Below are 24,801 nucleotides of genomic sequence, written 5' to 3'. Positions count from 1 at the left end.
AAGCACAAGTAATCAGGGATACCCTTGAGAACTCAGAAATCATCACCAACAGGAGCTCAGAATTGTATGGCATTATGTGCACTCAGTTCTATATGCAATATGTCACCTATAGTTACTGTTCGTAGGCTGGGTGAGTCAGTATGATTACTGATTAAGAAAGCAAACTTGGAAATTCAGCAGATAGGAATTTGAATACTGACTTATTTCCTCACTAGGCGTGTGTCCTTAAGAAATGACTTAGCCTTTCTAAATCTCAGTTTCCTCTGTAAAATAGATGATAGTAATAGTACTACTTCTGAAGGTTGTTTTAATAATTAAATGAATAATTGCAGGAGCCGCAGCACTACACATGATACATGGTAAAGAGTCAATAAATATGAATGATTTCATTCTTATTATTACAATCAAAATAGGGAAGAGAGACAATGCCTAATGTGGCTCCAAACTGTACAATATTCATGATATTTAGAGCATTTGTTTAATGGAATGGGGATTACAAAGTTGTCTCTTTGGTCTTGTAATTTTTCTCATTTGATAAGCAATATAGGTTTTTCACAGCCATTACAAATGCAGAAGCTGTTATAAGGAAAATTCTGCTTTGCATACACACAAAAGGAGATAGGTAGCTGAATTTTGCATATTCTAAGAGAGCATCCCACCAGGGAAAATCTCCCTATAAAGTCATAGATTCAGATTAAAGATGTGTCCCAGAAAAATTTCTTTTAGTTAAATGTATAGCTATGTAGATGATGTAATATTATTTTCTTCACATTTCTCCAGTTAGCTAGTATAATATTCTTACATTATTATTATTACTATTATTTCTTCAGGGAAAATGATCTGAAGAACAAGTGTCAGTGTAAGGACAGAGGACTCCTCAATACAGAATTGCTCTTTTCCTCAGGGTGATAGAATGTGAAGAATTTCTCACCTGCCTTTACTTTATCTTTTTGCTATGCTGATGCTATCAGAGTATAATTCTAATACTAATCAAAATATTAAAAATTTTCTGTGATTAAAAAAATTCAGAGAAGTGTGTCTGGGTGGCTCAGTGGGTTAAAGCCTCTGCCTTCAGCTCAGGTCATGATCCTGGGGTCCTGGGATCAAGCCCCACATCGGGCTCTCTGCTCAGTGGGGATCCTGCTTCCTCCTCTCTCCTTTCCTGCCTCTCTGCCTACTTGTGATCTCTGTCTGTCAAATAAATTAAATCTTAAAAAAAATTTTTTCAGAGAAAAAAAGGAAAAAAATATAAATGTTATTTTTCAATGCCAACCTTTCATATCATCCCAACAATTTGAATGAAATACGTTTGGTAAATATTCTGGCTAATTCCATTTATAATTATTACCAAAATATTTAAGAGTAAAGTTTCTTTTTTTCCTTTTTTTGCCCTTTTCCCTGCCATTGTCAGTTACAGGACCCAGATCAAAGTATCAGTTTGCTGAAGAAAATATATATTTAAACACAAAATGACTTCTTGGGGTCACTAGTTCTAGAATACTGCTAAACAATGAAATTGCTCCGCTTGCTGGTATATTCACAATGGCAGTAGAAGGGGAACATGATGTTGATGAAGATGATGAAGGTGCTGATAGCCGCTGTCCTCTGTGAAACACTTAATGTGTGTTGGACACTGTAACAGTCATTCTCTTTCTTTCTCTTTCTCACTTTCTTCCTGTAAGGCAAGCAGGCATCATAATTTGACTTTCAAAAGTGAGCAAACTGAAACTGGTTAAATAGCTTGCCTAAGACCATTTGTTAATAAAGAACAGAGCCAACATCCGTGCCTAGTACTTCTCCGAAGTTTCTTCTCCTTCTGTATTACCTTTGGTAATAAAGTGATGAGGCAGATTTGTTCAGCTATCTGCGAATGTATTGATTCTTATTAACATTTTCGTGTTTTATATTCGTCATTAGGTTTCACAGTGACTTTCATGGCTGGTATCTTTGTATCTCCAAAACCTGCCATAATGTACAAACTCCACGTTTCAGTCCCCCTTTTTAAAAAGATTAGCAACAAGTTACAACTTAGTGAATGTCCTCGTAACAATCAAAGGGCTGCAGTCTTTATAGGTACCACTTACCGCTTTGTTTTTCCGAATAGATTCTTTTCCTCCTATCCGCACTGCCACGGGTTGGCAAATTGATTATTCCTAGTTGCAGGTGAGTGTCAAGAAAGTAGGAACCCAACAGTGTTGAGTTGCAGAAGTAAGATTGGACTTCTTTATTTGAATAGTCTTTCTGCTACTTTCACTTTACAAATAACTAAACATAGATATTCGATACGTGAAGACGGTGATGTTAATAAGCCATTCGAACATGTAGAATTCTTGAAGATAATGATTTACTTGAAGAAGCGCAAGGTTATTATGAGTTCTGTCACTCACTGAGCTGCTTGAGATGTGGTTATTTGAGCAGTACATTACTCATAAAGATGGAGATGTGGAGAAGAGCAATGATGACAAACACCTAAAAATATTGTACTGAGACACTTTACTTTGAGAAAGTCATTTAATGCCTTCAATAGCCCTAGATGATAGGCATATTAGGTATATACTCATTCCTGGGGCACAGGAAGTTAAGTAATTTTACAAGATGTCTGGCTTGTAAATGAAGGAGGAAGACTCTGGCCACAAAAAAGTACCTGCTCTTAACAACTACACATAGGATTTCACAACAGTTAAACAGAAATATATATAAAACACTTAAAAGTTAACACCGCTTAAACTCTCTGTTAGTAGTTGTTAGTATTACTGTTGTTTAGCTATTATTATTTTAATATGTGTTTATATAAAATTTTTTATTGTGGGTTTAAAGGATACTTTTCCTCTTATTTTAATTATACATAAAGAAATATCCCTGAATATTTAAAGATGTAAATGATTTTGCATAATATCAGTCTTTCTTATTTCTAGCCAGCTTTTTTTATTAAATGTTGATGTGATTTTTATATATTCTAATGCATATCACTTAGATCTCTAGAAGGGATGTGTATTATTGATTTTAAAGATAAAAAGCCTCAGTGGAGAAGATAAGCTTACACTGTGTAAAACACAGTTAACACTACCATGGAATAAATAAAAGGCCAGAGATCAAGGCACCAAAAAAAAAAAAAAAAACAACTCCTTCATAACTACCTGATATTTCTACCATTTCCCTCATTCTGCTTATTGAGTTGGAAGGTACTCGTTCAGGAATTTCAGGTTTGTAGAGATTTCAGAAAAGTACTTGAAATTCTACTTCTATTTTTTTTTTTAATTTCCATCATAACCACTTTGTATTAAAGGCAGGCATGCAAATATGCAGGAAAATTGTAGGTCTTCTTGAACTTTGAGACATCCATTTTGGCAAAGTGGGAGGCACACGTTTGGATAAATTTGTATGTACCCCCTTCCATTTGGGTGCTTAGTCTGAACTGCCAGACTTCAGAATTTTCACATTTTTAATATACCAAGGTGGGTTCAAACAGCCCATTAGTATAAGGAGTATTTTTGAAACTGTTGACATTTGGCTACTGTTCTTTCATCCACTGTTCTGTAGTCTTGACAGAAACTTGGTTTAACTTTCGGAGAGAAAGTGAAAGACAGAGAAAGGTGTCTATATGAAGTGCCCCGGAGAGAAGCAGAACTCCTGCAAGGCAACCTGTAGGCATCGAGTGTGACACTGTATTAACCTTTTTAATGGACGTATGTAATAAAGTGACATGTAAATGGAGCACAAGGGGAGATATGACACTATATCTGGAAAAGGATAAAACAGTTGGTTGAATACTGGGCTATTATAGCAGTTTGCAAACCTTGGATAAACTCAGTCAGTGGTTGTATAATTGGTTATTCAATCCCGACCCTTGTTCACAGCTCAAAGCCAGGAACACTGAGACCTGTTGCCAATTTGAGTGAATATAGTGACTGTACTCGGCCGGGGCCTAACATTGGAGCCAGGCCTTTTCCTGTGGGCTGCTTTCCACCATGTCTGGGACTGGCTCAGTGACAGTGGGTCTTTTGTTGTGAAAGGCTGGCTGGTACTCCCCTCCTTTGCAAAATGTCTAACAGCTACACAAATATAAGAAAATAGGAAAAGGGACTTACTGTAGCTTTTCTCTTAGTAAGTTAATGTGAAGTTATTAGTTTTCCTTTCTTTATTTTTCTTTTCTTTTTTTTTTCTTCTTTTTTTTTTCTTTTTTTCTTTTTTTTTTTCTTTGCTCCTTTTTGGGGAAAGTCTGAGTGAAGTAAATCAACTGAAAGAATGCTTTAAAAGCCTGCTTCTAGATAAGAATTGAATCTTGGTAGTTCTTGATTAGAATATGATATGTATGGATAAATTTATAGTAATTGGATTCACAAAAATGGGTTTCTGAATATTTTTACTTCTCCTCCTCTCTCCTGTGAACCTTCATGTACTAAGAAGTTTGTTTTTACTGAATATCTCCTCCATGACTGAAAGATACAGCATGTTTATAAACCTGTTATGAGTTTAACTTTATGAAAACAAGGACCCTACTACCTTCTCTGCCCAAACACACTGGAGAGAAGCCAACAGACTCACCACTCACTGTTGCTAGTCTAGTAAAATTTGAGAAATAAATCAGTGAAGATTTTGATTTGAGTGTGTGGTATAAAGAATACCCAGTCTTCTTACAGTGCCTGATTCATAAAGGAATCTGTAACCAGCTTGCAGTATTTGCCAGTTAGGTGCTGCTTACTGATAGGGTGACAGTTCCCAGCTGCAATCAATTATGCTTCCATTATTTCTGTTGTTTAAACAGGCCGTGGAAGACTAGTTCAGAGCATTTCACAAAGTGTATCTTAGTTCCAAAACAAAATAAAGAGCATGTTAAAAACAGAAAAAAGGGGAAAAAAAAAACCACAAATACATTCTAAATCGCGATTTTTTTTTTCTGAGAGTATTTATAATCTCTTTGCCACCCCTCTCACCTCTCTGATTCCACCCCACACACCCAGCATTTATAAAATCACACACACAACACATAGTGTTTGATTTAATGCTGGGTTGCAATTCAATCAAGAGACTGCTGAGGTCATATAATATAAATGGCCACGGTACTTCTTGGCTTGGTTATAGCCTTGATCATTCAGGGCTTTGTTTTTGTTAATTGAGTAGGCTCCTGCTGGGAGGGGGGGAGCACCTAAATATTTTGGACTATATGTCACTAAAAAGAAGTTGGAGTCTAAAAGGTAGTGGTGGGGGGAGAGGTGGAGGAGGGGAGGTTTCTGCAGTGGACGAGGGAAAAGGAAAGACGTTGTTCTGAAACCATGACAGGACAAAGGAAAAAGAAGCAAATTGTTTTTGAATAGAAAATTAATCATTGAAAAGGGACTGGCTGTTGTGAAGCAAACATAAAAATAGAGGAGCATTTAACTTGAAATATATGAGAAAAAGCACTATAGAAACTCCAACAGAGGCATTTAATGGAAAATACACCTGGCCATCTCATTATAAGTACATCCCTGGGAGCCAAGTGTTATGAGCATTAGTAAGAAGGTGGTATTATAAAAAATTTGATTATAATCAAGCTTAATGTATTTGAGGCTTAATAAAAGTATTGTATGGCGGTAGTGAGTATCATGGCATAATAGAGACCTCTTAGTATTGGATTGTTCATAAGTTTTGTATTTCATAATGTTGATCTGTGGAGGCCTTTGCTTCCTGATGGGAAAATAGGAACTTGTATGGGAAAAGAGATCACAGAATCATAGACCGGCCCCTATTAACCCCAGAGAATGTAATTCAACATATATCTTATCATCTTAATCTCCAAATATTCTTTTCGTTTAGATTATAATGCAATATTGTATATAACAAACAGATGTCTCCCCTAGGTCACTGTTTGTAATTTAGTAAATTGTAGGTGTCCAACTGGAGAGTCTAGAGCTGCCGGTGAAGAATGAATGTCTGAGATGCCTCATTAATTTAATGTAGGTAAGAGGCTGGTGGGCTTAAAGGATTTGGTAGTAGCCCCATTGAGAACTACCTAAATGTAATTCAAATAGTGTGGAATAAACTTTTTTTTTTTCCCTATTATTTTTCCCCTCCATGCTGTGAAACCTCACTGATCATTATTTTTTAGGCACTTAATGTGTCACGACAAAAAAAAAAAAAAAAAAAAAAGAAAGAAAAAGAAAAAAAGATAAAAATACACAGAAAGGCTGAGATATGTATGAAAACAAGAGTTTCGATTAAACTCAAATCAAGTATTTTTTAAAGGTGTTGGGTTTTAGTTTTTATACAGCTCCGTTTGGCATGGAACTCTTCACATGTTTTGAGATTTGGCTTTGCTGCTTTATAATTTTGAGGGTGCTGCGCTATAATCTGAACAATTTGCTGAGAAGAAAAGAGAGAAATAAATAACCCAGGTTTTACATCTTGAACTCTGGACCAGAATAATAAATCGACACCTACTGTATAATTGGGAAACCTGTTAGATTATGTATCTACTTTAATGTAATTTAAAAATTTTAGAAATATTCTTATAAAGAATTTAATCCCCTCATCAAAGTAATTTCTCATTCTTTGGTAGTTGCCATGGAACAATGATGTTTTTTCTTTCTCTAGAAATGGAAAACTATATATATTTTTTTAATTTCATGAGCATATAAATGTTAAGTACATAATACACCTTTTAACATTAAACTGTTTGAAATAATAAAGATCAGTTTTGATTGTTACAAATTTACTGCAAACACAAGTTTAGTTTGCACAATTTCTTGCAGTAAATTATTTGCCTTCAGCAAATAGGATTATAGACAGCTACAATACTTGGAATGATTTATTTATTATACTTATAATTCAACTGAAGATCTCGACTACTATTATTGAAACACTTTTAATTCTTAAAAATGATTAAATATGTGTTTCTAATTTATCATCATTGTTCACAATGTTTTATGTGAATCTTCTTCCCAGAGGAATTACAAGATTTTTCCGAAGAGTTGAGGGCAGTGAAGGCTTTTTGTAACCATCTTCAGGATTCATCCTGGTGTTCACTTTGGATGGGAGATCTGATGTCCTGTAACAGGGACCCTGTAGGGCTTAAACACACTCTGGACCTTTTTGTGAAAACTGAGATAGCAGCTTCCTGGAGTTTTCGTGTCCCTCAGGGAAAATTCCCAGAGATATGAACACTTTTGAATTTCTGACCTGAGCAACATAGACTTCGGTGGCTTTTGAAAGACCATTCCCAATTTTGTAAAAACTTGCTCTCTGACCCTCAGGTCAGAAAATTTGGTGGTCACTTTACTGGATTCATCCATCCTTTGGGATGAAATATTGACCTATATCTTAATTTTTTAATTGCTGCCATTTCATTATACTTCACTAAAATCCCTAGGCTGTTCTAAATAAGTTTTTTTCCCCCCTACCTCTCTTAATTTTATTCTATTAAATCAGTGGATCATTAGGAAAACATGGGATACACATCATAGTGTGGTGAACATCCCTTGAGCCCTTCCCACCGCCCTCTTTTTCTCTTCGGGTACATTTCTGATGAGATATCTACAAGATAATTTAATATCATAAATGTGATATTAAATATATGTGTATGTGAAAGAGAAAGATTTAAGGGATATATATCTCTGTCTTTTGTTTATTACATACATGGGAGTTAAGTTGTTCAATGATTACTTCAGGAAGGCTAAGTGTAAGAGAAAGAAGGGGGTATTCAATAGATCTCTCTTTTCTATTCTATTCTGTCTCCCTAGATATTTTTCTGTCCTTTCAAATGTCTTCCTCTCAGTTATTAGATTTGAGACATGATTCTATAGATGCTATAGATTGATGTTTTTAATATACTAAAAAGGGTGTCTGGGTGGCTCAGTTGCTTAAGTGGCTGTCTTCAGCTCAGGTTATGATCCCTGGGTCCTGGGATGGAGCCCCACATAGGGCTCCCTGCTCAGTGGGGAGTCTGCTTCTCCCTCTTCTTCTGCTGCTCCCCCTGCTTGGCTCTCTCTCTCTCTCTGCCAAATAAATAAATAAAATCTTTAGAAAAAAGAATGTAGAAAAATAAACAGCAATGCTTCTGTGCTACAGAAATTCCTATTAATTATATTCAAGGTAGAGATGATTTTCCTTTCTACCATTAACATCCTTTCTAGTATTAGTAATTTGTTGTCCTCCCATTCCTTTAAATGAATAATCAGGATACTATCCCACTCATTCTTCTCTGATTTACCATATTGCTTGCAATGTTATTCTACTGTTCTTCTCTGAACCTTAGTTCTCAACCATGAAAAGAGGATGCCCTTGTCATTTAGCTGACATCTTAGGAGCTTCTCTTTTTTCTTCGCTGCTTGCATAAACATAGGTACCTCTCTTATTATGTGTGTAGTACATTGTTTTAAATAATATATATACATGAATATGCATGTGGTCACATGATTAATGATCCCTTAAGATTTTTTTTTTTTCTTAAAGATTTTTTTTATTTATTCATTTGACAGATAGAGATCACAAGTAGGTAGAGAGACAGGCAGAGAGAGAGGAGGAAGCAGGCTCTCCGCTGAGCAGAGAGCCCGATGCGGGTCTCGATCCCAGGACCCTGGGATCATGACCTGAGCCGAAGGCAGAGGCTTTAACCCACTGAGCCACCCAGGCGCCCCGATCCCTTAAGATTTTTAAACAAAATTTTTGTTCCCAAGACTCCAGTAATAATAATTCTTTATTTCTCCCCCCCTTTTTAAAAAAGATTTTATTTAATTATTTGACAGAGATCACAAGTAGGCAGAGAGGCAGGCAGAGAGAGAGAGAAAGGAGGAGGAAGAAGGCTCCCCGCTGAGCAGAGAGCCTGATGCAGGGCTCAGTCCCAGCACCCTGAGATCATGACCTGAGCCAAAGGCAGAGGCTTTAACCCACTGAGCCACCCAGGTGCCCCTATTTTCCCTCTTTTTAATAAGTAAAGCATATATCAGCTCCTGGTATTTCATTATTGCATTTTACTGTGACTTTTTTTCCCCTTTGAATTACTGTATCTCATTGAGTTGTGAAATAGAAAACTATTGGAATGTATTTGAATTTTTTTTGTTGCTGATGTTTAAATTATTACTCAAATGACACTGTGATGTTAGTAAAATTCTTTTACCTTTTTGTAAGAAGAATTCAATATATTCTACTTCACATCTTAACCACTTGAAAAAAGTTTTCAAGTTTCTGAAAATGTAATAAAATGTCTTTGTTCATATTGTTATACCCCAAATCGGTTTTCTCATCAAAAAATTACCTCAGGTATTAGGAAAGTGCAGATTCCTGGGATTCAACCAGAGCAGAAAGAGCTAGACTCTCCAATAGCCCTGGAATTTTTGCATTTAAAGAAGTTTCCCAATGACTATGAACTTCAAGGGGATAGGGTCCACTTCTGTTTTGCTCCTGTTAATATCCCCATGCCTGCAAAAATATACAGTATCTATTCTTTGTTGAATTAATCCATTCTACTATGCTTATTCATAAACTTATCTTTTAATTTAACTTTACATTGATAGTGTGACTTAATTCATATTATTTTCCTAATTACAGACAAGATGAGAAATTGGCCCTATTTTTGGAAAGTATTGCTTAGTAGACATTTTTTTTTTTTTTTTTATAGCTGGTTTGATTGATAAACAGACTATTTTTGAACTCTTTATGGTAACACTACAAAAGTAGCGTTTAGGAAAAAGTCTCTCAGCACATTTTATTTGCCATTCATTAGTGTAATAATTAAAATAAGGCATGTTCTCCTTGTTTTTACTTCAGTAAATGAAACAATAAAAGAGAAACGCAGTGACACCATAGCAATTTGAGTCAAACCTTTAGTGTCTGGTCACTGTTAGTCTATCCATCCATCCCAGGAGATAGTGAATTTTTTTGAAGTGTGGAGGCCATGTCTTAGTGCCTATCACTGTGCCAAAGTAGTAGCTTAATAGATGATTGTTAAGTAAATGAATAAATAAATAGAGTATAATGCCTCCTGATCTTCTGTGTGTATCCACGTGTGTGAACTATGCAAAATAATGGAAAGGGCAGTATCCGATTTTTTTAAAGTAGTCTGATAGCTCTAATAGTACATTATCCTGCTAAAAGCAAAGGTAATCATTTTGTACATTCCTTCAGTTAAGAAATTAAAAGAATATACCAATAGATTCTCCAAGCCCACTTTTATACCACTGACTTTTGACATTGAGAACGCCAAGTCTCCGGTGATACAGGAAAAATGAAAAATAAACTATGCTTTTCCCTTTTTCTATTTATCCAGACTTGTATCTTTTTTGTTTGCTTCCTTTTTGTCCTTTTTCTCCCCCACTTGTTCTTCCTTAAATGAAAATGTTTCTTAAAGGGGACTCTTACAGGTTGATGTTTGGCTCTTCTGCATTCGGGGGTGGTGGGGAGGGAGGGGGTCAAGCCATATCATAGCTAATGCAGGACTGTAGCTTTTGTTGTTGATTAGTGTCTAAGCTTGTGAACATTAAATGCCATTTTGGAAATCAAAGTATTGTATTTTCTAATCTAAAATTACTCTAAAAATGACGCGATCCAAAATCCATGAAAGGTTACAAGAGACCAAATATAACAAGTTGTTAAGGCAGATGGACTACTTCGGTGGAGAAGGATATGTGCAAATTTAGATATATGATTTTAAGCAAATCAGGGGATATTTTTCTTAATTTTAAAATCCGGTGCAATGTATTAGAACATAAAAATATAATTTGAATTGTAAGTAGCTTTTCAGCTCAACTGTTCAACTACCTGCATATCACAATCTCTGTTTTATTATATGAATCATGTCAGTTTTTATTGTTCATATCTTTTCAGGCATCTGGCAAGCCGAGATTGCGATTTGTTTTCACATATGTTGTGATAGGGAAGATTTAGGATGTGTAGTGGGTTAGCATCAGGCTGTATGCGCTTTAATTCTCACTTCCAGTGGTAAAACATTCTGTCATATTTTTAAAGTATTGGAATTCTTATTCTAATGTATGTTAAGTAGTTTTCTATTTCTATGCTTTTTGTATCTCCTTTATCATCCCTACCGCCCACTTCCACAATTTTAAACAACAACAACAACAAAATTGTACAAATACAATCTTTAATTTTCATTCTCATCATGGTCTTAGATATCTAATTAAATGGATGATTATGTGAATACAATCTTTTATAGTACGATAATTGCTTCATTTATAATTCAAACACATATTTAGGTAATTCTTTTCCTAAATATATCAGTAGGCATATATAATTTGCTTAAAGCCATGCATTTTTATCTTTACTAAGCTACGATGTGTTTAAGCTATCTTAAACTCCTGTTTGTAAATTTATCTTGTGAAACTAAGACTTTGCGTTAAATATGTCTCTCATTCTCATATACCTTTTGCTATGACTTATTTCTTACGGTTTGTCTTCTGTTTTTCTTTCTTTCTCTATCTCACATATCCACAGTTGAGAAAATAGTATTTCATATAAAACTTATGGAGGGTAAAATAAATAAAAATTTAAAAAAAACTTATGAAGAGTAAGTTTGGTTGTAATCGGCATCTAAGAAAGTTGGTTATCTGGGGAATAAAATAGAAACATGTAGTCAGGAAAAATTTTGGGTGGGGGAATGCTTTAACTTTTTTAAGTTGACTATTACTAATACATACACTCAGGAACATCTTCCTCTCAAATTTCTTCTATCACATTACTTTTGCTTTTCTATTCTACCCCTCTTGCCTAGGTAGTAACCCCTGGCTTCCTCCTACACTCCACTGTCACCCCTCCTATTGTTATGAATGACTACAATTCATGTTTCCCCACCCACACTTTGCTGACATCATGCATTATTTGGATACAAATGGACAATATTCATTAGCTGTGCACTTTCTGAAAGAGCCTTACACAGGAGTGTGGCACTCTCTCATTTTTATTAAAAGTTAAAATGCTTTTGCTGTCATGGGAGTTGGGGTGAGTTAGCCATGATAGAGGACAGGGCTACAGTGCTAATAAATAAAAATAATAACTGTTACCGCTGGTTGAGTGACCCTGGGAAAAAAGCACTACAAAGCTATTTGTCCTTCCCTTTCACTTGTCAACAGCACTGGCTTAAAAGCTTTAGCCATTTTTGAGGATGTAATAGGACCTATGGAATGTTAGAAAGACAACCTGTCCAAAAAAAAAAAAAAAAAAAATAAGGCAAAGATTAGTTGAGTATTTTTGTGTATCTGTGCTGTTTTGGGACAGTTCATATATGAACCTCACAGAAGTAATAACTTCCCTTGTCCCTCATGATACTATGCCTTATTCTGTATCATCTTTATTGGCTAAATCCAACTAAAAAATTCATAGGGATGGTAGATAATCAGTGAAACTAAGGGTTATGGGTCATAACCCTCAAAATGTAGAGACAAAATGTAGAGACAAAATGTAGAGACAGAGCTATCATCCTTTGGTGAGGTTTTTGAATTCTGGGTTGTTTTAGTGATGTGCAAAATGAAGCATATGTATATATATTTCATTTGCTTTTTGGAGCAGTTCTTTTGGGTGGTCATATATTAAGTTGCAGTTGTAATGCTAGTAACATTTTTAAGTGTTACTGTGCGCCCAGCGGTGTTTTAAGAGCTTTACATAAATTATCTCATTTAGTTATTTTGACAACCTTATGTGGTAAGTGCAGTTATTCCCATTTATAGATGAGTCAGTTGAAGCATAGCGAGGTTAAACTACTTGCCAAAGGTCACAAAACTAGTGAGTGATGGAGTCAGGTTGTATGATATTAAGGCTTTTTTAATGTTCAGCAGCACAACATTAGTGAGATTTTGTGCATGAGGAATACTTCTTTGCAGCTCTTTTTTAAAATGCTGCCTCTAAATTAGTTAATGTTATTTTTTGCTGGGATCTAAATTTTGAAACTAAGATAAAACATAGTGTTGCATGAAAGTATACTTAATTTTCTGAGTGATAGAGTAAATAAAATCATATAGCCTCCTAAGTCTCTCTTTTAATGAATTTTTTTTTTAAATGTGGAGAAAATAGAGCCATCTTGTGAGGAATAAACCCAAAGTTATTGAGATGTAGCAATTATATCATATTGATTATGACATGTTTAATCATGTGATGAAAAAATATTCCTTTAAAATATGGTATAAGATTAAAAATAACTGGACAGGTGTGTTAATAGTTTCAGCTTGTGCGGTGAGAAAATTTAAGCTTGTAACTGTTGATTTAAGTATTGCAATATTCCAAAAATTGATTGCACATTAAACATTTTAAAACTTGAGTCAGCAGGCCAAATTTTTTTTCCCCTTTCTGTTAACAAGCTCTTATTAACTTTCAAGTGGAAACAAACAAGTATTTTGGCACCACTAAAAGTAAAGTATTTGTAGAGCTTAATTCACTTTAGGATAATTACATATAAAAATGAGGCTTATTGAAATTCTAATGCTTTGGAATTTCAGATGTGTTCCTCTTGTGTGTTGTGGTATGTATTATTTTTTAATGTTTCCTAGAAGAAGTTGACATTTTCCGTGGCAGACTAGCTGTAGTGCTTGGCAAATGGGAATGTTACAAAGCCCATTGGTCTTCGGTGGACAAATAACTTTTCAGATATATAAAAGTTTTACATTACTAACAGTACGTTGTTTAGTATTTGCCACAAAATGTTGTCTAGGCCTGTGCATATCGTCAACATGAATTAAACTCTTACAGATATATGATTTCTAGATGTGGCCCAATCTTCCCCCTCAAAAACAATCTTCCTATCAGTAATTGAATAATTAAATAGCAACACATTGAATTGTAATTGCTTTTTGAAGAAAAATGTATTTGGCCAAGTGTTCTAACTTGGGTTTATTTTTCAGTTTTATGTTGGTCATCAAGTGAAAGCTTACAAGGAGAGAATACTGAGTTAACAACACCCAATTCAAACAGAGATCAGTTGCCCAGATCAACTCTCATATAATAATTGTTTAAAACTTGATGAGGCGAATAAAACTGGACTAACATTTCATTTTTGAAAAGTTTGACTGTTAAAAGAACTTGTTACTGTGTGTGGCATATTGAAAAGAACACTGAGCTAGGAATTAGGCTTCAGGTCCTACCTTCATCATTAATTAGATTTATGATCTTAGGCATATTTTAACCTTAGTTTACAATTTCAGTCCATAAAATGAAGAATTTGGTCTAGACTATAACCCAAATTGTACTGAGCAAAACAGTCATCTCCCAACACTGATTTCCTTGGTCAGATATTTAAATAACACTATATAATCCATAATTCACTTAATGATTGATGGTCTCTTAGCCCATAAACAGTTCTAAATCTTGTAGAAGTGAAATGTAAATTTGTGGAATGTAATTAGACTAACATGACAATGGAATGCTTATTTTGTTTGTTTTGGTTTTAAGTAACCAAACAATTTGTGTTCCATTTATGTCCAGTGTCTTTTATTTAGTAAATTACTTTGATGAAATGCTTATCTAAATGATACCTAAAGATCCCTACAAGATTAAAATTCTGATTCTATGATGTGAATAATTGACATATGCTTTTACTTCTTGACTTTGAAGAGGTATTGCTGTAGTTTGAAGTTTAGACATACTGTTGTTCCTCCCAAAACACAACTCCCATCCCTAAACGTGCAACCTATCACATGTCAGGAATAACACAGTTTAGGTTAAACTACAGAATTCAAGCATAAACAGTGGTAGATTTGGTAAGAACTAACTCCGGGGACTTTGTTTAAAAAGTCAGATTATTACACATACATATTTTTTCCTTGTTCGATTTTTCAATGAGCTCTCCCACTGCAGCTCAAGGGAGATTAAGGGAGAAAACCTACATAAACACAAAGCAAAACCCTGAGCTTGTGTGTAAAGCTACCGCACTGGAGCGAATGTGGTTTAATTCTTGGCACTGGCAGTTTGTTGGAGAATTACAATATGTTGGCATGAGTCTCTAGGTCTCATTGTTCCAGATGAGGGAGTCAGTCTTAAGAGTGTTTGGCACTGAAGGGAAAAAGGAGTGAGAGTTATAGGGAATGAACAGGCCCTAAAGAGGCAGGATGCTGTTGTAACAATGGCTGGCACAGTTGGGGGGGGCCATTCACTGGTGGGGATTGCCATAGGCATTGATGTGAAGAAACATATGTGAGCAAAAGAGGCAAGGGTGAGGAAGGAAAATCAAGCAAATGTATCAAAAGGGTCCTGATAGCATAAAGAGACAAAAGTAATCCAATTAGAGTCATCCTAATATTAATGGATTGACTGATTAGGATATCTGTCATCACCCTCTAATATATCTGATAGCTTATTTCTTACCATTTTTTTTAAATTTTAAAATATGTACACATATATGTTTCCCTTAAAGGAAGAGATCCCTGAATTAAAAGGCCCTGGCTTTGTATTCCCTCTGTTCTACTCTCTGGCTAGGGGATGCTGGGAAGAGCATCTTTCTGAGCCTTAGTTTTCTCATCTGCAAAATGGGTGTAATAACAATGCATACCATTGACAATCCTGTTGTGTCTGACAGCATTATGTAAACTGAAATACCATGCAACTAATAAGAGGTACTATTATGTCTGACACTTATTTTATTTTATTTTATTTTATTTTATTTTTTTATTTATTTATTTGAAACAGAGAGAGAGATCACAAGTAGGCAGAGAGGCAGGCATAGAGAGAGAGGAGAAAGCAGGCTCCCCGCTGAGCAGAGAGCCCGATGCGGGCCTCGATCCCAGGACCCTGAGATCATGACCTGAGCCGAAGGCAGAGGCTTAACCCACTGAGCCACACAGGCGCCCCTGACACTTATTTTAATATAGGGAGCACTAGTTTTCATTTTGACGGTAGTTGCGATACTTCAATGTTGGTCTCAGGAAAATCTGTAAAGGCACTTATAATAAAACTGTGGCACATCTTAATGTGGAAATGATGGATAATCCAGAATTTGAACTTCTGGAAAATAAGTATGTCCACAAACATACTATACCTACTCACAGTATAAAATATAATTCTACATGTATTACAAAAAAAATCTCCTTTTAGAAAATGAAATATTTAGCAGATAACTACTATCTTTTTTAGTCCATAAACACTGAAGCAACACTTATATAATTGTGTCAAATTTCACTCTAATCACATTCACACATTTAATGAACAGGTGTATTATAAATATTGGGATTTTGCCATTTGGTCTTTTACAGTTTTTGTCATTTATATTCTCTAGTCATTTATATTTTCAGAGAAATTCAGTCATTGGTACCGTGCATCCACTGTGTTCATTATGACCTTTGTGAATCATAGTTAACCGTCTTCATTAGCATCCATGGTGAAATCATTTCTTAACCACCTCTTCATGAAAGACCTGTGGAGACAGTAGCCTTTGGAGGAATACTGGATGTGGATTCCCTTCAAGCTCTTTATTTTATAGTAGTTCAGATAAAGAGGTGAAGTGGGTGAAATGATATGCTTTTGGTCCCCCTGACCTTGGGATCCACTAGGTTGAACTTAGCTCCCTATGGGCAACTTCTCAAAATAATCTTCTGAATTAGATATTTCCCTAAGCTTTAGTTTCTTAAGTGGTAAACAAATGCACCAATACCTAATTCAGAAGATTATTATGAGAAGTTTGAGATACCACATGTAAAGGACCTGGTACACTGCTTAGCACTTAGTCCTCAAAATAGTAGCTATCATTATCATTTCATTGTTGACAAGAGAGTTTGGAATTTGTAGGCAAAATAAAACAAAACAAAACAAAAAACAAAATCTTACTTCAAAAAGTCAGCTCTGCCCATTACATTTTGTAAGACCTCAGACAAGTCCCTTTTTTTTTTTCTGCTTTTGTTCTTAACCTGTGTGGTGGATGTAATAACACAATCTGAATCTTCAGGTATCGGTTATGTTAAATGAGAGACTACCGACAGGAAAAAGCATCTAACACAGTTCCTGGCGCATAGGCTGCTTGATAAATGTTTCTTGAATCTGCATTTAAAATATATACCTCATCCAAGTTGCAAATATTAGTGTCTTTCTTCATCCACACACATGACATCCCCGGGTTAGATATGTTTCTGATTTTACATCTTCCAAATTATTTGGTCTTTAAGAAGTTTTACTCATTTTTCTGTAGTGTCTATTCAAAGTCAGGGACTTGAAAAAGAAAAAAAAAAAAAAAGTGGCTCTGTATAGGAGCCTTCTATGTAAGTTAATAAAGAGGCCAGGAATGTTCTGCAGGTTTCAGAATTCTGGCGGCTGTTACTTTAACTCTGCAACTTAGACAGAAGACTTCTGTTTCTTTATGAGCACACTACAGTGAATATTTTGTCTAGCTGCAGGGGAAAAGCTTTGTCATGGACTTTGCAGACAATAGCCTTAAAAGTAAAATGGTCTGCTTTTGGTGCCGGGAGGTTCAGGGGCCCATTGTTAGTGCACAATGGATTTCTATTGCTGCATTCCTGCTTTGCAAAGGTTTGTTAGCTTTTAATGACTGACAGTACTCTATTGCAAATACCGTATTGGCTGTGCCCTGTTTACATGCTACTCAAGAATTTTTGTGGAGTGCTGGAAAAAAGAAACAGTGGTGTTTGTTTGACCTACTCTGATAAGGTTTAAAAAATGATTTCGTTCATGAAGCGTTTACTGGGAATGTAGAAACATTGGAAATCCGTGTAGAAGTGTTTTAAAGTTACTTTTAAAGCCTCAATGAACAGAAATATTGATTACAGTAAGAGATTTAAGCCGTTTTATTACTCAGAGTTGTCATTACCATTTTTAAAACCACTATGGTACAGAAAGAGAGATTTTAAGAAAAAGTAACTTCTTAAGATCTGTCTTCCTTAAAATGTAAGAAATGGAGATACCTTGTAACAAAGGAAAAAAAAAATCTTACACATTCCGTAGTAAATTGCATAGTAAATGTGTACACAGTAATTGTGGTAAGGGTGTGTGTGTGTGTGTGTGTGTGTGTATGCGCCATATGTATAGACTGCAGACTATGTGAAGCACTAACCACTCAGAGCCTTTCACCATTTTATTTTCCAGAAGTTTTTGACATCTGAAAAAAAAAAAATTCCATATTGTCATGATTTTTCCAAGGAAATTTCACCTCCACTTTGTTGAAAACTCCACATGGGCTTTGTGACTCTGACAGCCAATGGCTGTAAGATGGAGGACTGAGAGAAGTAGATAGCATTAGCCAAAGATGATGATGATGCCTTAAAATGCATTTTACTGTGGGGAAAATGAACCAGTTTCTAATAATCTTATGGTCTCTAGGCCAGACGGTCCCTTTGATAAGTTAACATGTACTCCCTTTATGCTCCTAGTAGGGGGTAAACAAATGTCGGAACAAACACAAATACACATAAACACCAATGTGGAGAATGGCAGGGTATGTCTTAGATCCAGATAATAAGTGTGGGTATTGTTATTTAGATGGAGCATACTGGGACACTTATCTTTTAGTACACTCCATTTTCTCACTGAATGCAGTGCTAATCGTGGGATTGAAAGCCATTGTAATTGTGTACCCATCTAAACGCTGACAAGAATATACAATTACATTGTTTGGAATTGAGTTTAATGTTTGGGAGTTTTATTAGCATTTATGTTTACTTATACATTAAAATTCAACACAAAAGAAGAGGTCAAAAACCATGTGATGTATAGAAACAAATATCAGACTTTAGCATAACCTTGCTCTTTAAAATATATGTGCCTTGTCTCAGTACTGGGCATTTTAAAAGAATGTGAGACAAATCTGAAATAAGCAAATAATAGGTTTCCATTTAAGGCATTACTCACTTTTCTAGATTTTGCAATCTTTGTAAAGCTTCTTTTATACCAACTTCTTCTTCTTCTTCTTCTTTTTTTTTTTTTTTTTAGTGTTCACGGTACTGGCAAATCTTTCCACAGTGTGCTTACCACCATACGATGTTAAACACATATTATAAAGTGGATGTAATTGTAAACACACAGAGGGATATAATTACATGTAGCAGGTTTAAGAGCTAATTCTTTGCCTTTTTTTTTTGCTCTGCATTTTATCAACATAATTATTTTTTGACTGCACACTAACACCCTGAAATTGACAAGCATCTATTATAGCAGGAATTTGTTCACCAAATTGAAAAACAATGAACTGCAGGTTTATATGTACCCATTGTCATAAAGAATTAGTACGGCTTTGTTCCGCAAGAGGAAAAAGCTAATGATTTTGAAACAGCAGGTGACAAAACACATTTTTCCCCCCCTGTTATCAGTTTGTTGATGAAGTCATTATGAACTGGGGCCCGGATAGGGATGGCCTTATTTTTAGCAGATAGACTTTTAATGAGCTGCATTATAAAGATAGTCATGTTGATTTGCTTACATTTTTTTTTTTCCTTTACTTAGAGACCCCCAGTATTGAAAAGCTACTCTCAAAGGACTGGAAAGACAAACTTCTTGCAATGGGATCAGGGAATTTTGGTGAAATAAAAGGTAATGTATCTGAAATTATTTTGATGTGAAATGTACAAAAATGAAGTTTATGTTTTGAAATATAACAGTGATACAGTGCTTCCCCACCCACCCACCCCCCGCCGCCCGCATCTCCCTCCTGCTCCATGCATTCTCTGTCTTTGGTGTTTCTTTTTTCTAGCTTGAAAGTGGATCTATCAGGGTTCTTGTTTTCTCTTTGTTTGTGCCTTATTAGATAAATGGAATGTCAGTTTAATAGAATCATCCTCATTGTATCTTCAAAAGGCTTTGGTTTTCATCATTTAAAAATTTTTTTTTAAATGATTTACCTTGTAAGTAAGAATGTATTTCTATCAGGGTTAAAAACTGCCCATTATGAGATGATTTTATGCATTCTACATATTAGAAGTGTGGAGGTACATAATCTACCTTTAAAACTAGAAATGATGAATGGAGAAAGCTTCATAAAAGATTGTTTTTTACTAACGAGAGCAACATTTTTGGTTTTGTTTTATTTGAATCCGACACTACATACAACTAAGAGGAAAAGTCTATGTGGACTTTGTCATACTGAATATTCATATCTTAATAAACTTTTACTAACTACAGTGAGAGAGGGTTTAATTTCTCGTATAAAAAATAGAGATAAATGGTCATTTCAGTTCATTTTAGTGTGTTTTCTCAAAGCGTAGTAGGCAGTCTATGGTTTTCTATTTGTTGCCAATAGCATGCTTGATTCTGAGTTCTAAAGGATTGATTTTGAGAAAAAAATACTTATTCATCAATATTAAAATATTTAGTTATATATTACTCTATATTTTTTGGTAGAAGCTGAATATATTTAAAATATCACCAGATTTATATTAATATACATGTAGAAATATGTGTATAAATAACTTTTTTGCATATGTATGTATGGGCACGTGTTCTCCCGATGAAAAAGGCGATTGTCTTTCTTATGGCTCTACTGCACTGGAGCTTCCTGCCGAAAGGCAGGACACTAGCATCCCAGCATTTGGAAACTTCCAGAAAATGCTGGACTGAGCCTTTCACTTTTCATCCATTCTGATTGAAGTTTACATATATTCAGGTTATGATGAAGTTTGCTTTGGTGGTGAGAGAATGAATGGTGCTAATGAACACATTCAGTAACCAAAATCTATAATGGAATCAAATTCAAACAGATAATACTTTATATGCCTTAAAGAGCTTGAAGACCAAGTTTAAACAGAACAGAGAAATTTCTCTTCCGAGGCAGTAGATCCTTTACATTATTATGTTGGATTTTTAACCCATTTGCACCCAAGATACAGGATGTGTTCTCTCCAAGGTTCTTTATTCTCCTCTGACCTAGGTGATAACTGAGAGTAGAACAGAGAAGACCGCCTGTTCCAAGCCTTGTGATCTCGTTCCATTGGAGGACAAACATTTTTCCCTCCCTCGTTTTCTTCACAAGTCAGACTTAAAAGCAGCCCCAGCAGTGATGATAAGCTTGGAGGAAAGCAGCTCCTCTCTCCTTTCAGGCTTGCCTGTGGGGTTAGTTCAGGAAGCTGCAGTACGGTCAAAAGAAGTCCCGTCTTTAATTTTGAGTTTTTTAAGCTTCACGTTCAGAGCATAAGTTTGGTTATTGTCCTCTGGTTCTGTTCAGAAGGCTGTTTTCTGATGCATTTAAAAAGCAACTGTGGATCTTTCTTCTGTTGGGGGCATGGTTATTAGGTGCTTGGATAGGTTTGGCAGAAAACTGGGAAAACAGCGCTGGCTTACTTTTCCTACTGACTGCCCGTGACAGTAGCAATTACTCTCCATTGTTCATAGGTGGCGAGAAAGTGGAAAGGATACAATAGTGTGTAGCCCTCTGGGGGTAAATGAATTTGACTTAATGGTTCTTGGGGGGTCAGACACTATGATTATGCCATGCCCAGGAATGTGGTTTTCATGCCACCTCAGAAGTTATGTGAGAACAATGGTTTAGCTGTTTTGCAGCCTTTTTTTTTTTTTTTCAAATATGAAGCGAATAAAGGTGTAAGTCTCCTGTATGTGCTCACTGTTTTGAGTTGAGATAGGGAAAGATAAGTGTGAGTTTTTTTTTAATCTGGAAATATGAACTTATTCAATTATTAGATGATTAATGATAATTGAGAATAATATATTTCATAGACTCTTTGCATATGTTAGGACATGTACAGCCTTCACAGTATTTACTGGGTCTTGTCAATTGAAACTTTTCTCCTCTGTTTATCCTGGTCAGTTTTCATTTAACTTTTAATTAGTTCCAGAAAATGTGTGAGTGAATGACTGTGTGTGTGTGTGTGTGTGTGTGTGTGTGTGTGTGTGCACGCGCGCGCGGGCATGTGCACGAGCAGGAGCACGTCCATTCTTGAATATCTAAACCTGTAGATAAGTGAGGGCAGAGCACAGTTCCCAAGCACTAGCTTCAAGTTGTTGCATGTGAGTAACTTTCAGGGCATTTGGACAACAGTTAATATTATAGTTTGGCAAAGTTCAAAGAAGGGTTTCTTGCTATTACTGTTTAAAAAGTTAAATCGATAAACTTTTAAAAATAGGGGAGATAAATAGCATTTGGTTTGGATATTTTAGCTCTCCATAAATAGCTGTCATACCCACTTAAAGTCAATCTCATTTTTCAAGAAACAATGTGGGTTAGTAAAGGTCATCCACTTCTGAGAGCATAAAATTATTTTTCATGTTAGATTATTTCACCTGTTAGAATTTATGCCATTTTATGGTCTGGTACTTTGGAAATGTGAAGTAATTAGGTTTTAAAGTTACATTTGAGACAGCCCTCTAAAGAACATCCAAAAAAGACACCAGATCCAGTTTTGCAAAATGAAACCGTTTGGCTGAAAAGCTTGGTCAGCCATCAATACATGTGTATCCACTGATGAGCTGCCTAAAGAAATTATTTCTTTCTTCTTCACCAGTCAGCTATCTTGTGCGACTGGTCCGCTTACAGAATGTTTTGTTGTTACCTATAGCAGAAGCACTGAGTAAGGGTTGTGTGAGAGGTGAAGAAATAGCTCTTAGAGCCTCATAGCTCCTGAGAAGGGGACAAAACCATGCCTGCCCTCCCGTTGGCAACCGGGACTGTCACACGTTGTTTTTAGTTCGCATGAAGTTCCATTACACTGAAGGTCATTGCCTTGGCACCTCACCTGAGCACAGTATCTGGGGACCCATGCAGCTTTGACTCATCTAAACAGATCATTTGCCTTTCAATAAAGTCTTTGCAGAGTTCGTATTTTATGGACTTAAATTTTTTTTTTTTTTTTTTTGTAGAATTGTGACCAAAAAATCTGCATGCAGAATTCTCTCAAATAATTCTATCTTGGTGAAGTTAGAAAAGCTTTCCTCTCTAGGTCCCTCAGGTGAGGCCAGATCAGTTTCCCCACCTGCCTTATGTAAAGAATTCTTCAGAGCCTTGTTTCTTTCCCACTGGTATCCCTGGAAGACCCTTTCTCACCATGCTCAGAAGGCATTAATTTAGGCTGGGAATGTGTTATATCCGGTATTCAGAAAAATGCCAGCTGCAGTTGGTATAATAAAAAATTGGCTTTTTAAAAAGCTATAATTTTGTTCTTTCTAGAAGATGGAACATAAAGGCAAACACCCGACTGCTCTAGAATGCCAGTAACAGATTCGAGGAAATAACCTATTCAGTGACACTTTGGCCTCTTAGAACTCAGGATAGATACATGCTTTTAGATTCAACATGTGGGTTAAAGTAGATCCTCTGGTAGGTGACATAACATTTTGAGATAAAAGAGATACATGGATTCAGTATGTGGCTTGAAAGAGATAATCCTGTCCAAATAACATTAGAGAATTTGTAAACAATCAGGCTTGGAATAAGAATCAGTTCCCAGGTAACAAATCTAGTAGGGGATCCTTAGAATTTTTAAATTTGAAACATGGAAACTAAAATCCCGGTTTAGGTATGTAAGAGTTTGTAACACTTTGAAAGCTGTTTTAAATCCTTTCTTTTAAAATCAAGAAAACTATTTAAGAATCACAGGTTTTGCTAATAATAACTTTGTGACTTATTTCATTTGCACCTTAACCTAAAAAATATGTCTGCACATTTGTGTAAAGGAGTTGGAAATGTTGATTACTTTTTGAGGGAACTGTTGCATCTGAAATTTGTTCATTGCAAGAGTCAGCCGTGAGGAAGGTTCATAACATACAGTCATTTACTTCTAAATAAAGTGAATGCTTAATGTTTTTAATCTACTAAGCTTGTTTTATAGTTCCTCTGTGGTTGCTTATGAGTAATGTGTTCACTTAAAAAAAAAAAAAAAACCTACTTTGTGAGAACCGGAGAAAGACTACCAGTCCACAGCATATAAGGTTTTAAAGTAAGTTTGGCAAGGTCTGAAAAAGCAAAAAGTGACTTTCTCTTTTCTGCCCATCAGCGACTTGCTCTGTCCCAGAATGCCAGAGGCTTTATGCCAGTGTATAAACATAGTAAGTGATGGAAAGAGAATGGTCAGACACGGGATCTCATTGATTTCTGTATTGATGATCTAGTCCACGAATTAAGAAGTTTTATATACCTTTCAAAGAAGGTACTTAATGATGCATGTTTTATTTTTTATTTTTAAATTTTTAAAAGATTTATTTATTTTATTATAAAGAAAGAGAGAACAAATAGGGAAAGGGGCAAAGAGAGAGATTCTTCAAGCAGATTCCCCACTGAGCAGAGCCCAATGAAGGGCTCATTGCATGAACAGTGAGATCATGACCTGAGTCAAAACCAAGAGTCAGATGCTTAACAAACTGAGCCATGCAGGATCCCCAATAATGCATGTTTTAAACAGATGCTCTTACATATTAAATCTGATTCTGTATGTGAAAATGAAAATATGCCTTCCTGAACATTTTTTCTCGTTTAAAAATACATCCATTCATTTAATAAGTATTCATTTGTGCAAGGGATGTGAAGATTCTAAAATTGAAATAATTTTAAAACCATAATTTTTTTCTTGTAGATATGGACTCCAAAACTTATACTATGCAAATTATTAGATGATGGAATTAACCTGAAACTCTTTCCTCTTTTAAACTCCATTTTTCTTCCTAGGAAGGCATGATGTAATAAAACAAAACTAAACAAAACAAAAAAAGCAAAACTAGTGTCATGTTGCCGCAATTCTTCCAAGGACTTGTGGAAATCAGTTTAACTCTTTTTTCGTTTATTGCCTCCTCTGCTCATTTAAAAAACAGTTACAGATTACTATTGATTACATGCCCGTTTACGTACAAGCACCTTGTAAGCATTTTCCTTACAAAATTATTGTGACAGAGACATTTTATTCCCAGTTTACATAGTAAGACGTGGAGACAGGGAGAGAGAGAGAGAGA

At 35.4% G+C, this 24,801-nt stretch overlaps 1 protein-coding gene across 1 annotated transcript in view; it reads left to right on the top strand.

Annotated features, from left to right (window-relative positions):
* The window catches only part of LOC111159969 (SRY-box 5), a 521,422-nt gene that overhangs the window by 287,176 nt on the left and 209,445 nt on the right, over window positions 1-24,801 (top strand). The window contains exon 4 of the mRNA XM_022522689.1: window positions 19,357-19,443. Within this exon, the coding sequence (XP_022378397.1) occupies window positions 19,357-19,443 (87 nt within the window). The remainder of the gene's footprint in view (window positions 1-19,356; window positions 19,444-24,801) is intronic.

Source organism: Enhydra lutris, unplaced genomic scaffold (genome assembly GCF_002288905.1).
Source record: "Enhydra lutris kenyoni isolate GAN:26980312 unplaced genomic scaffold, ASM228890v2 scaffoldscaffold72, whole genome shotgun sequence".
NCBI lineage: Eukaryota > Metazoa > Chordata > Mammalia > Carnivora > Mustelidae > Enhydra > Enhydra lutris.
Note: the sequence above shows the minus strand (reverse complement) of the source record. Positions and strands in the feature narration are given on the sequence as shown.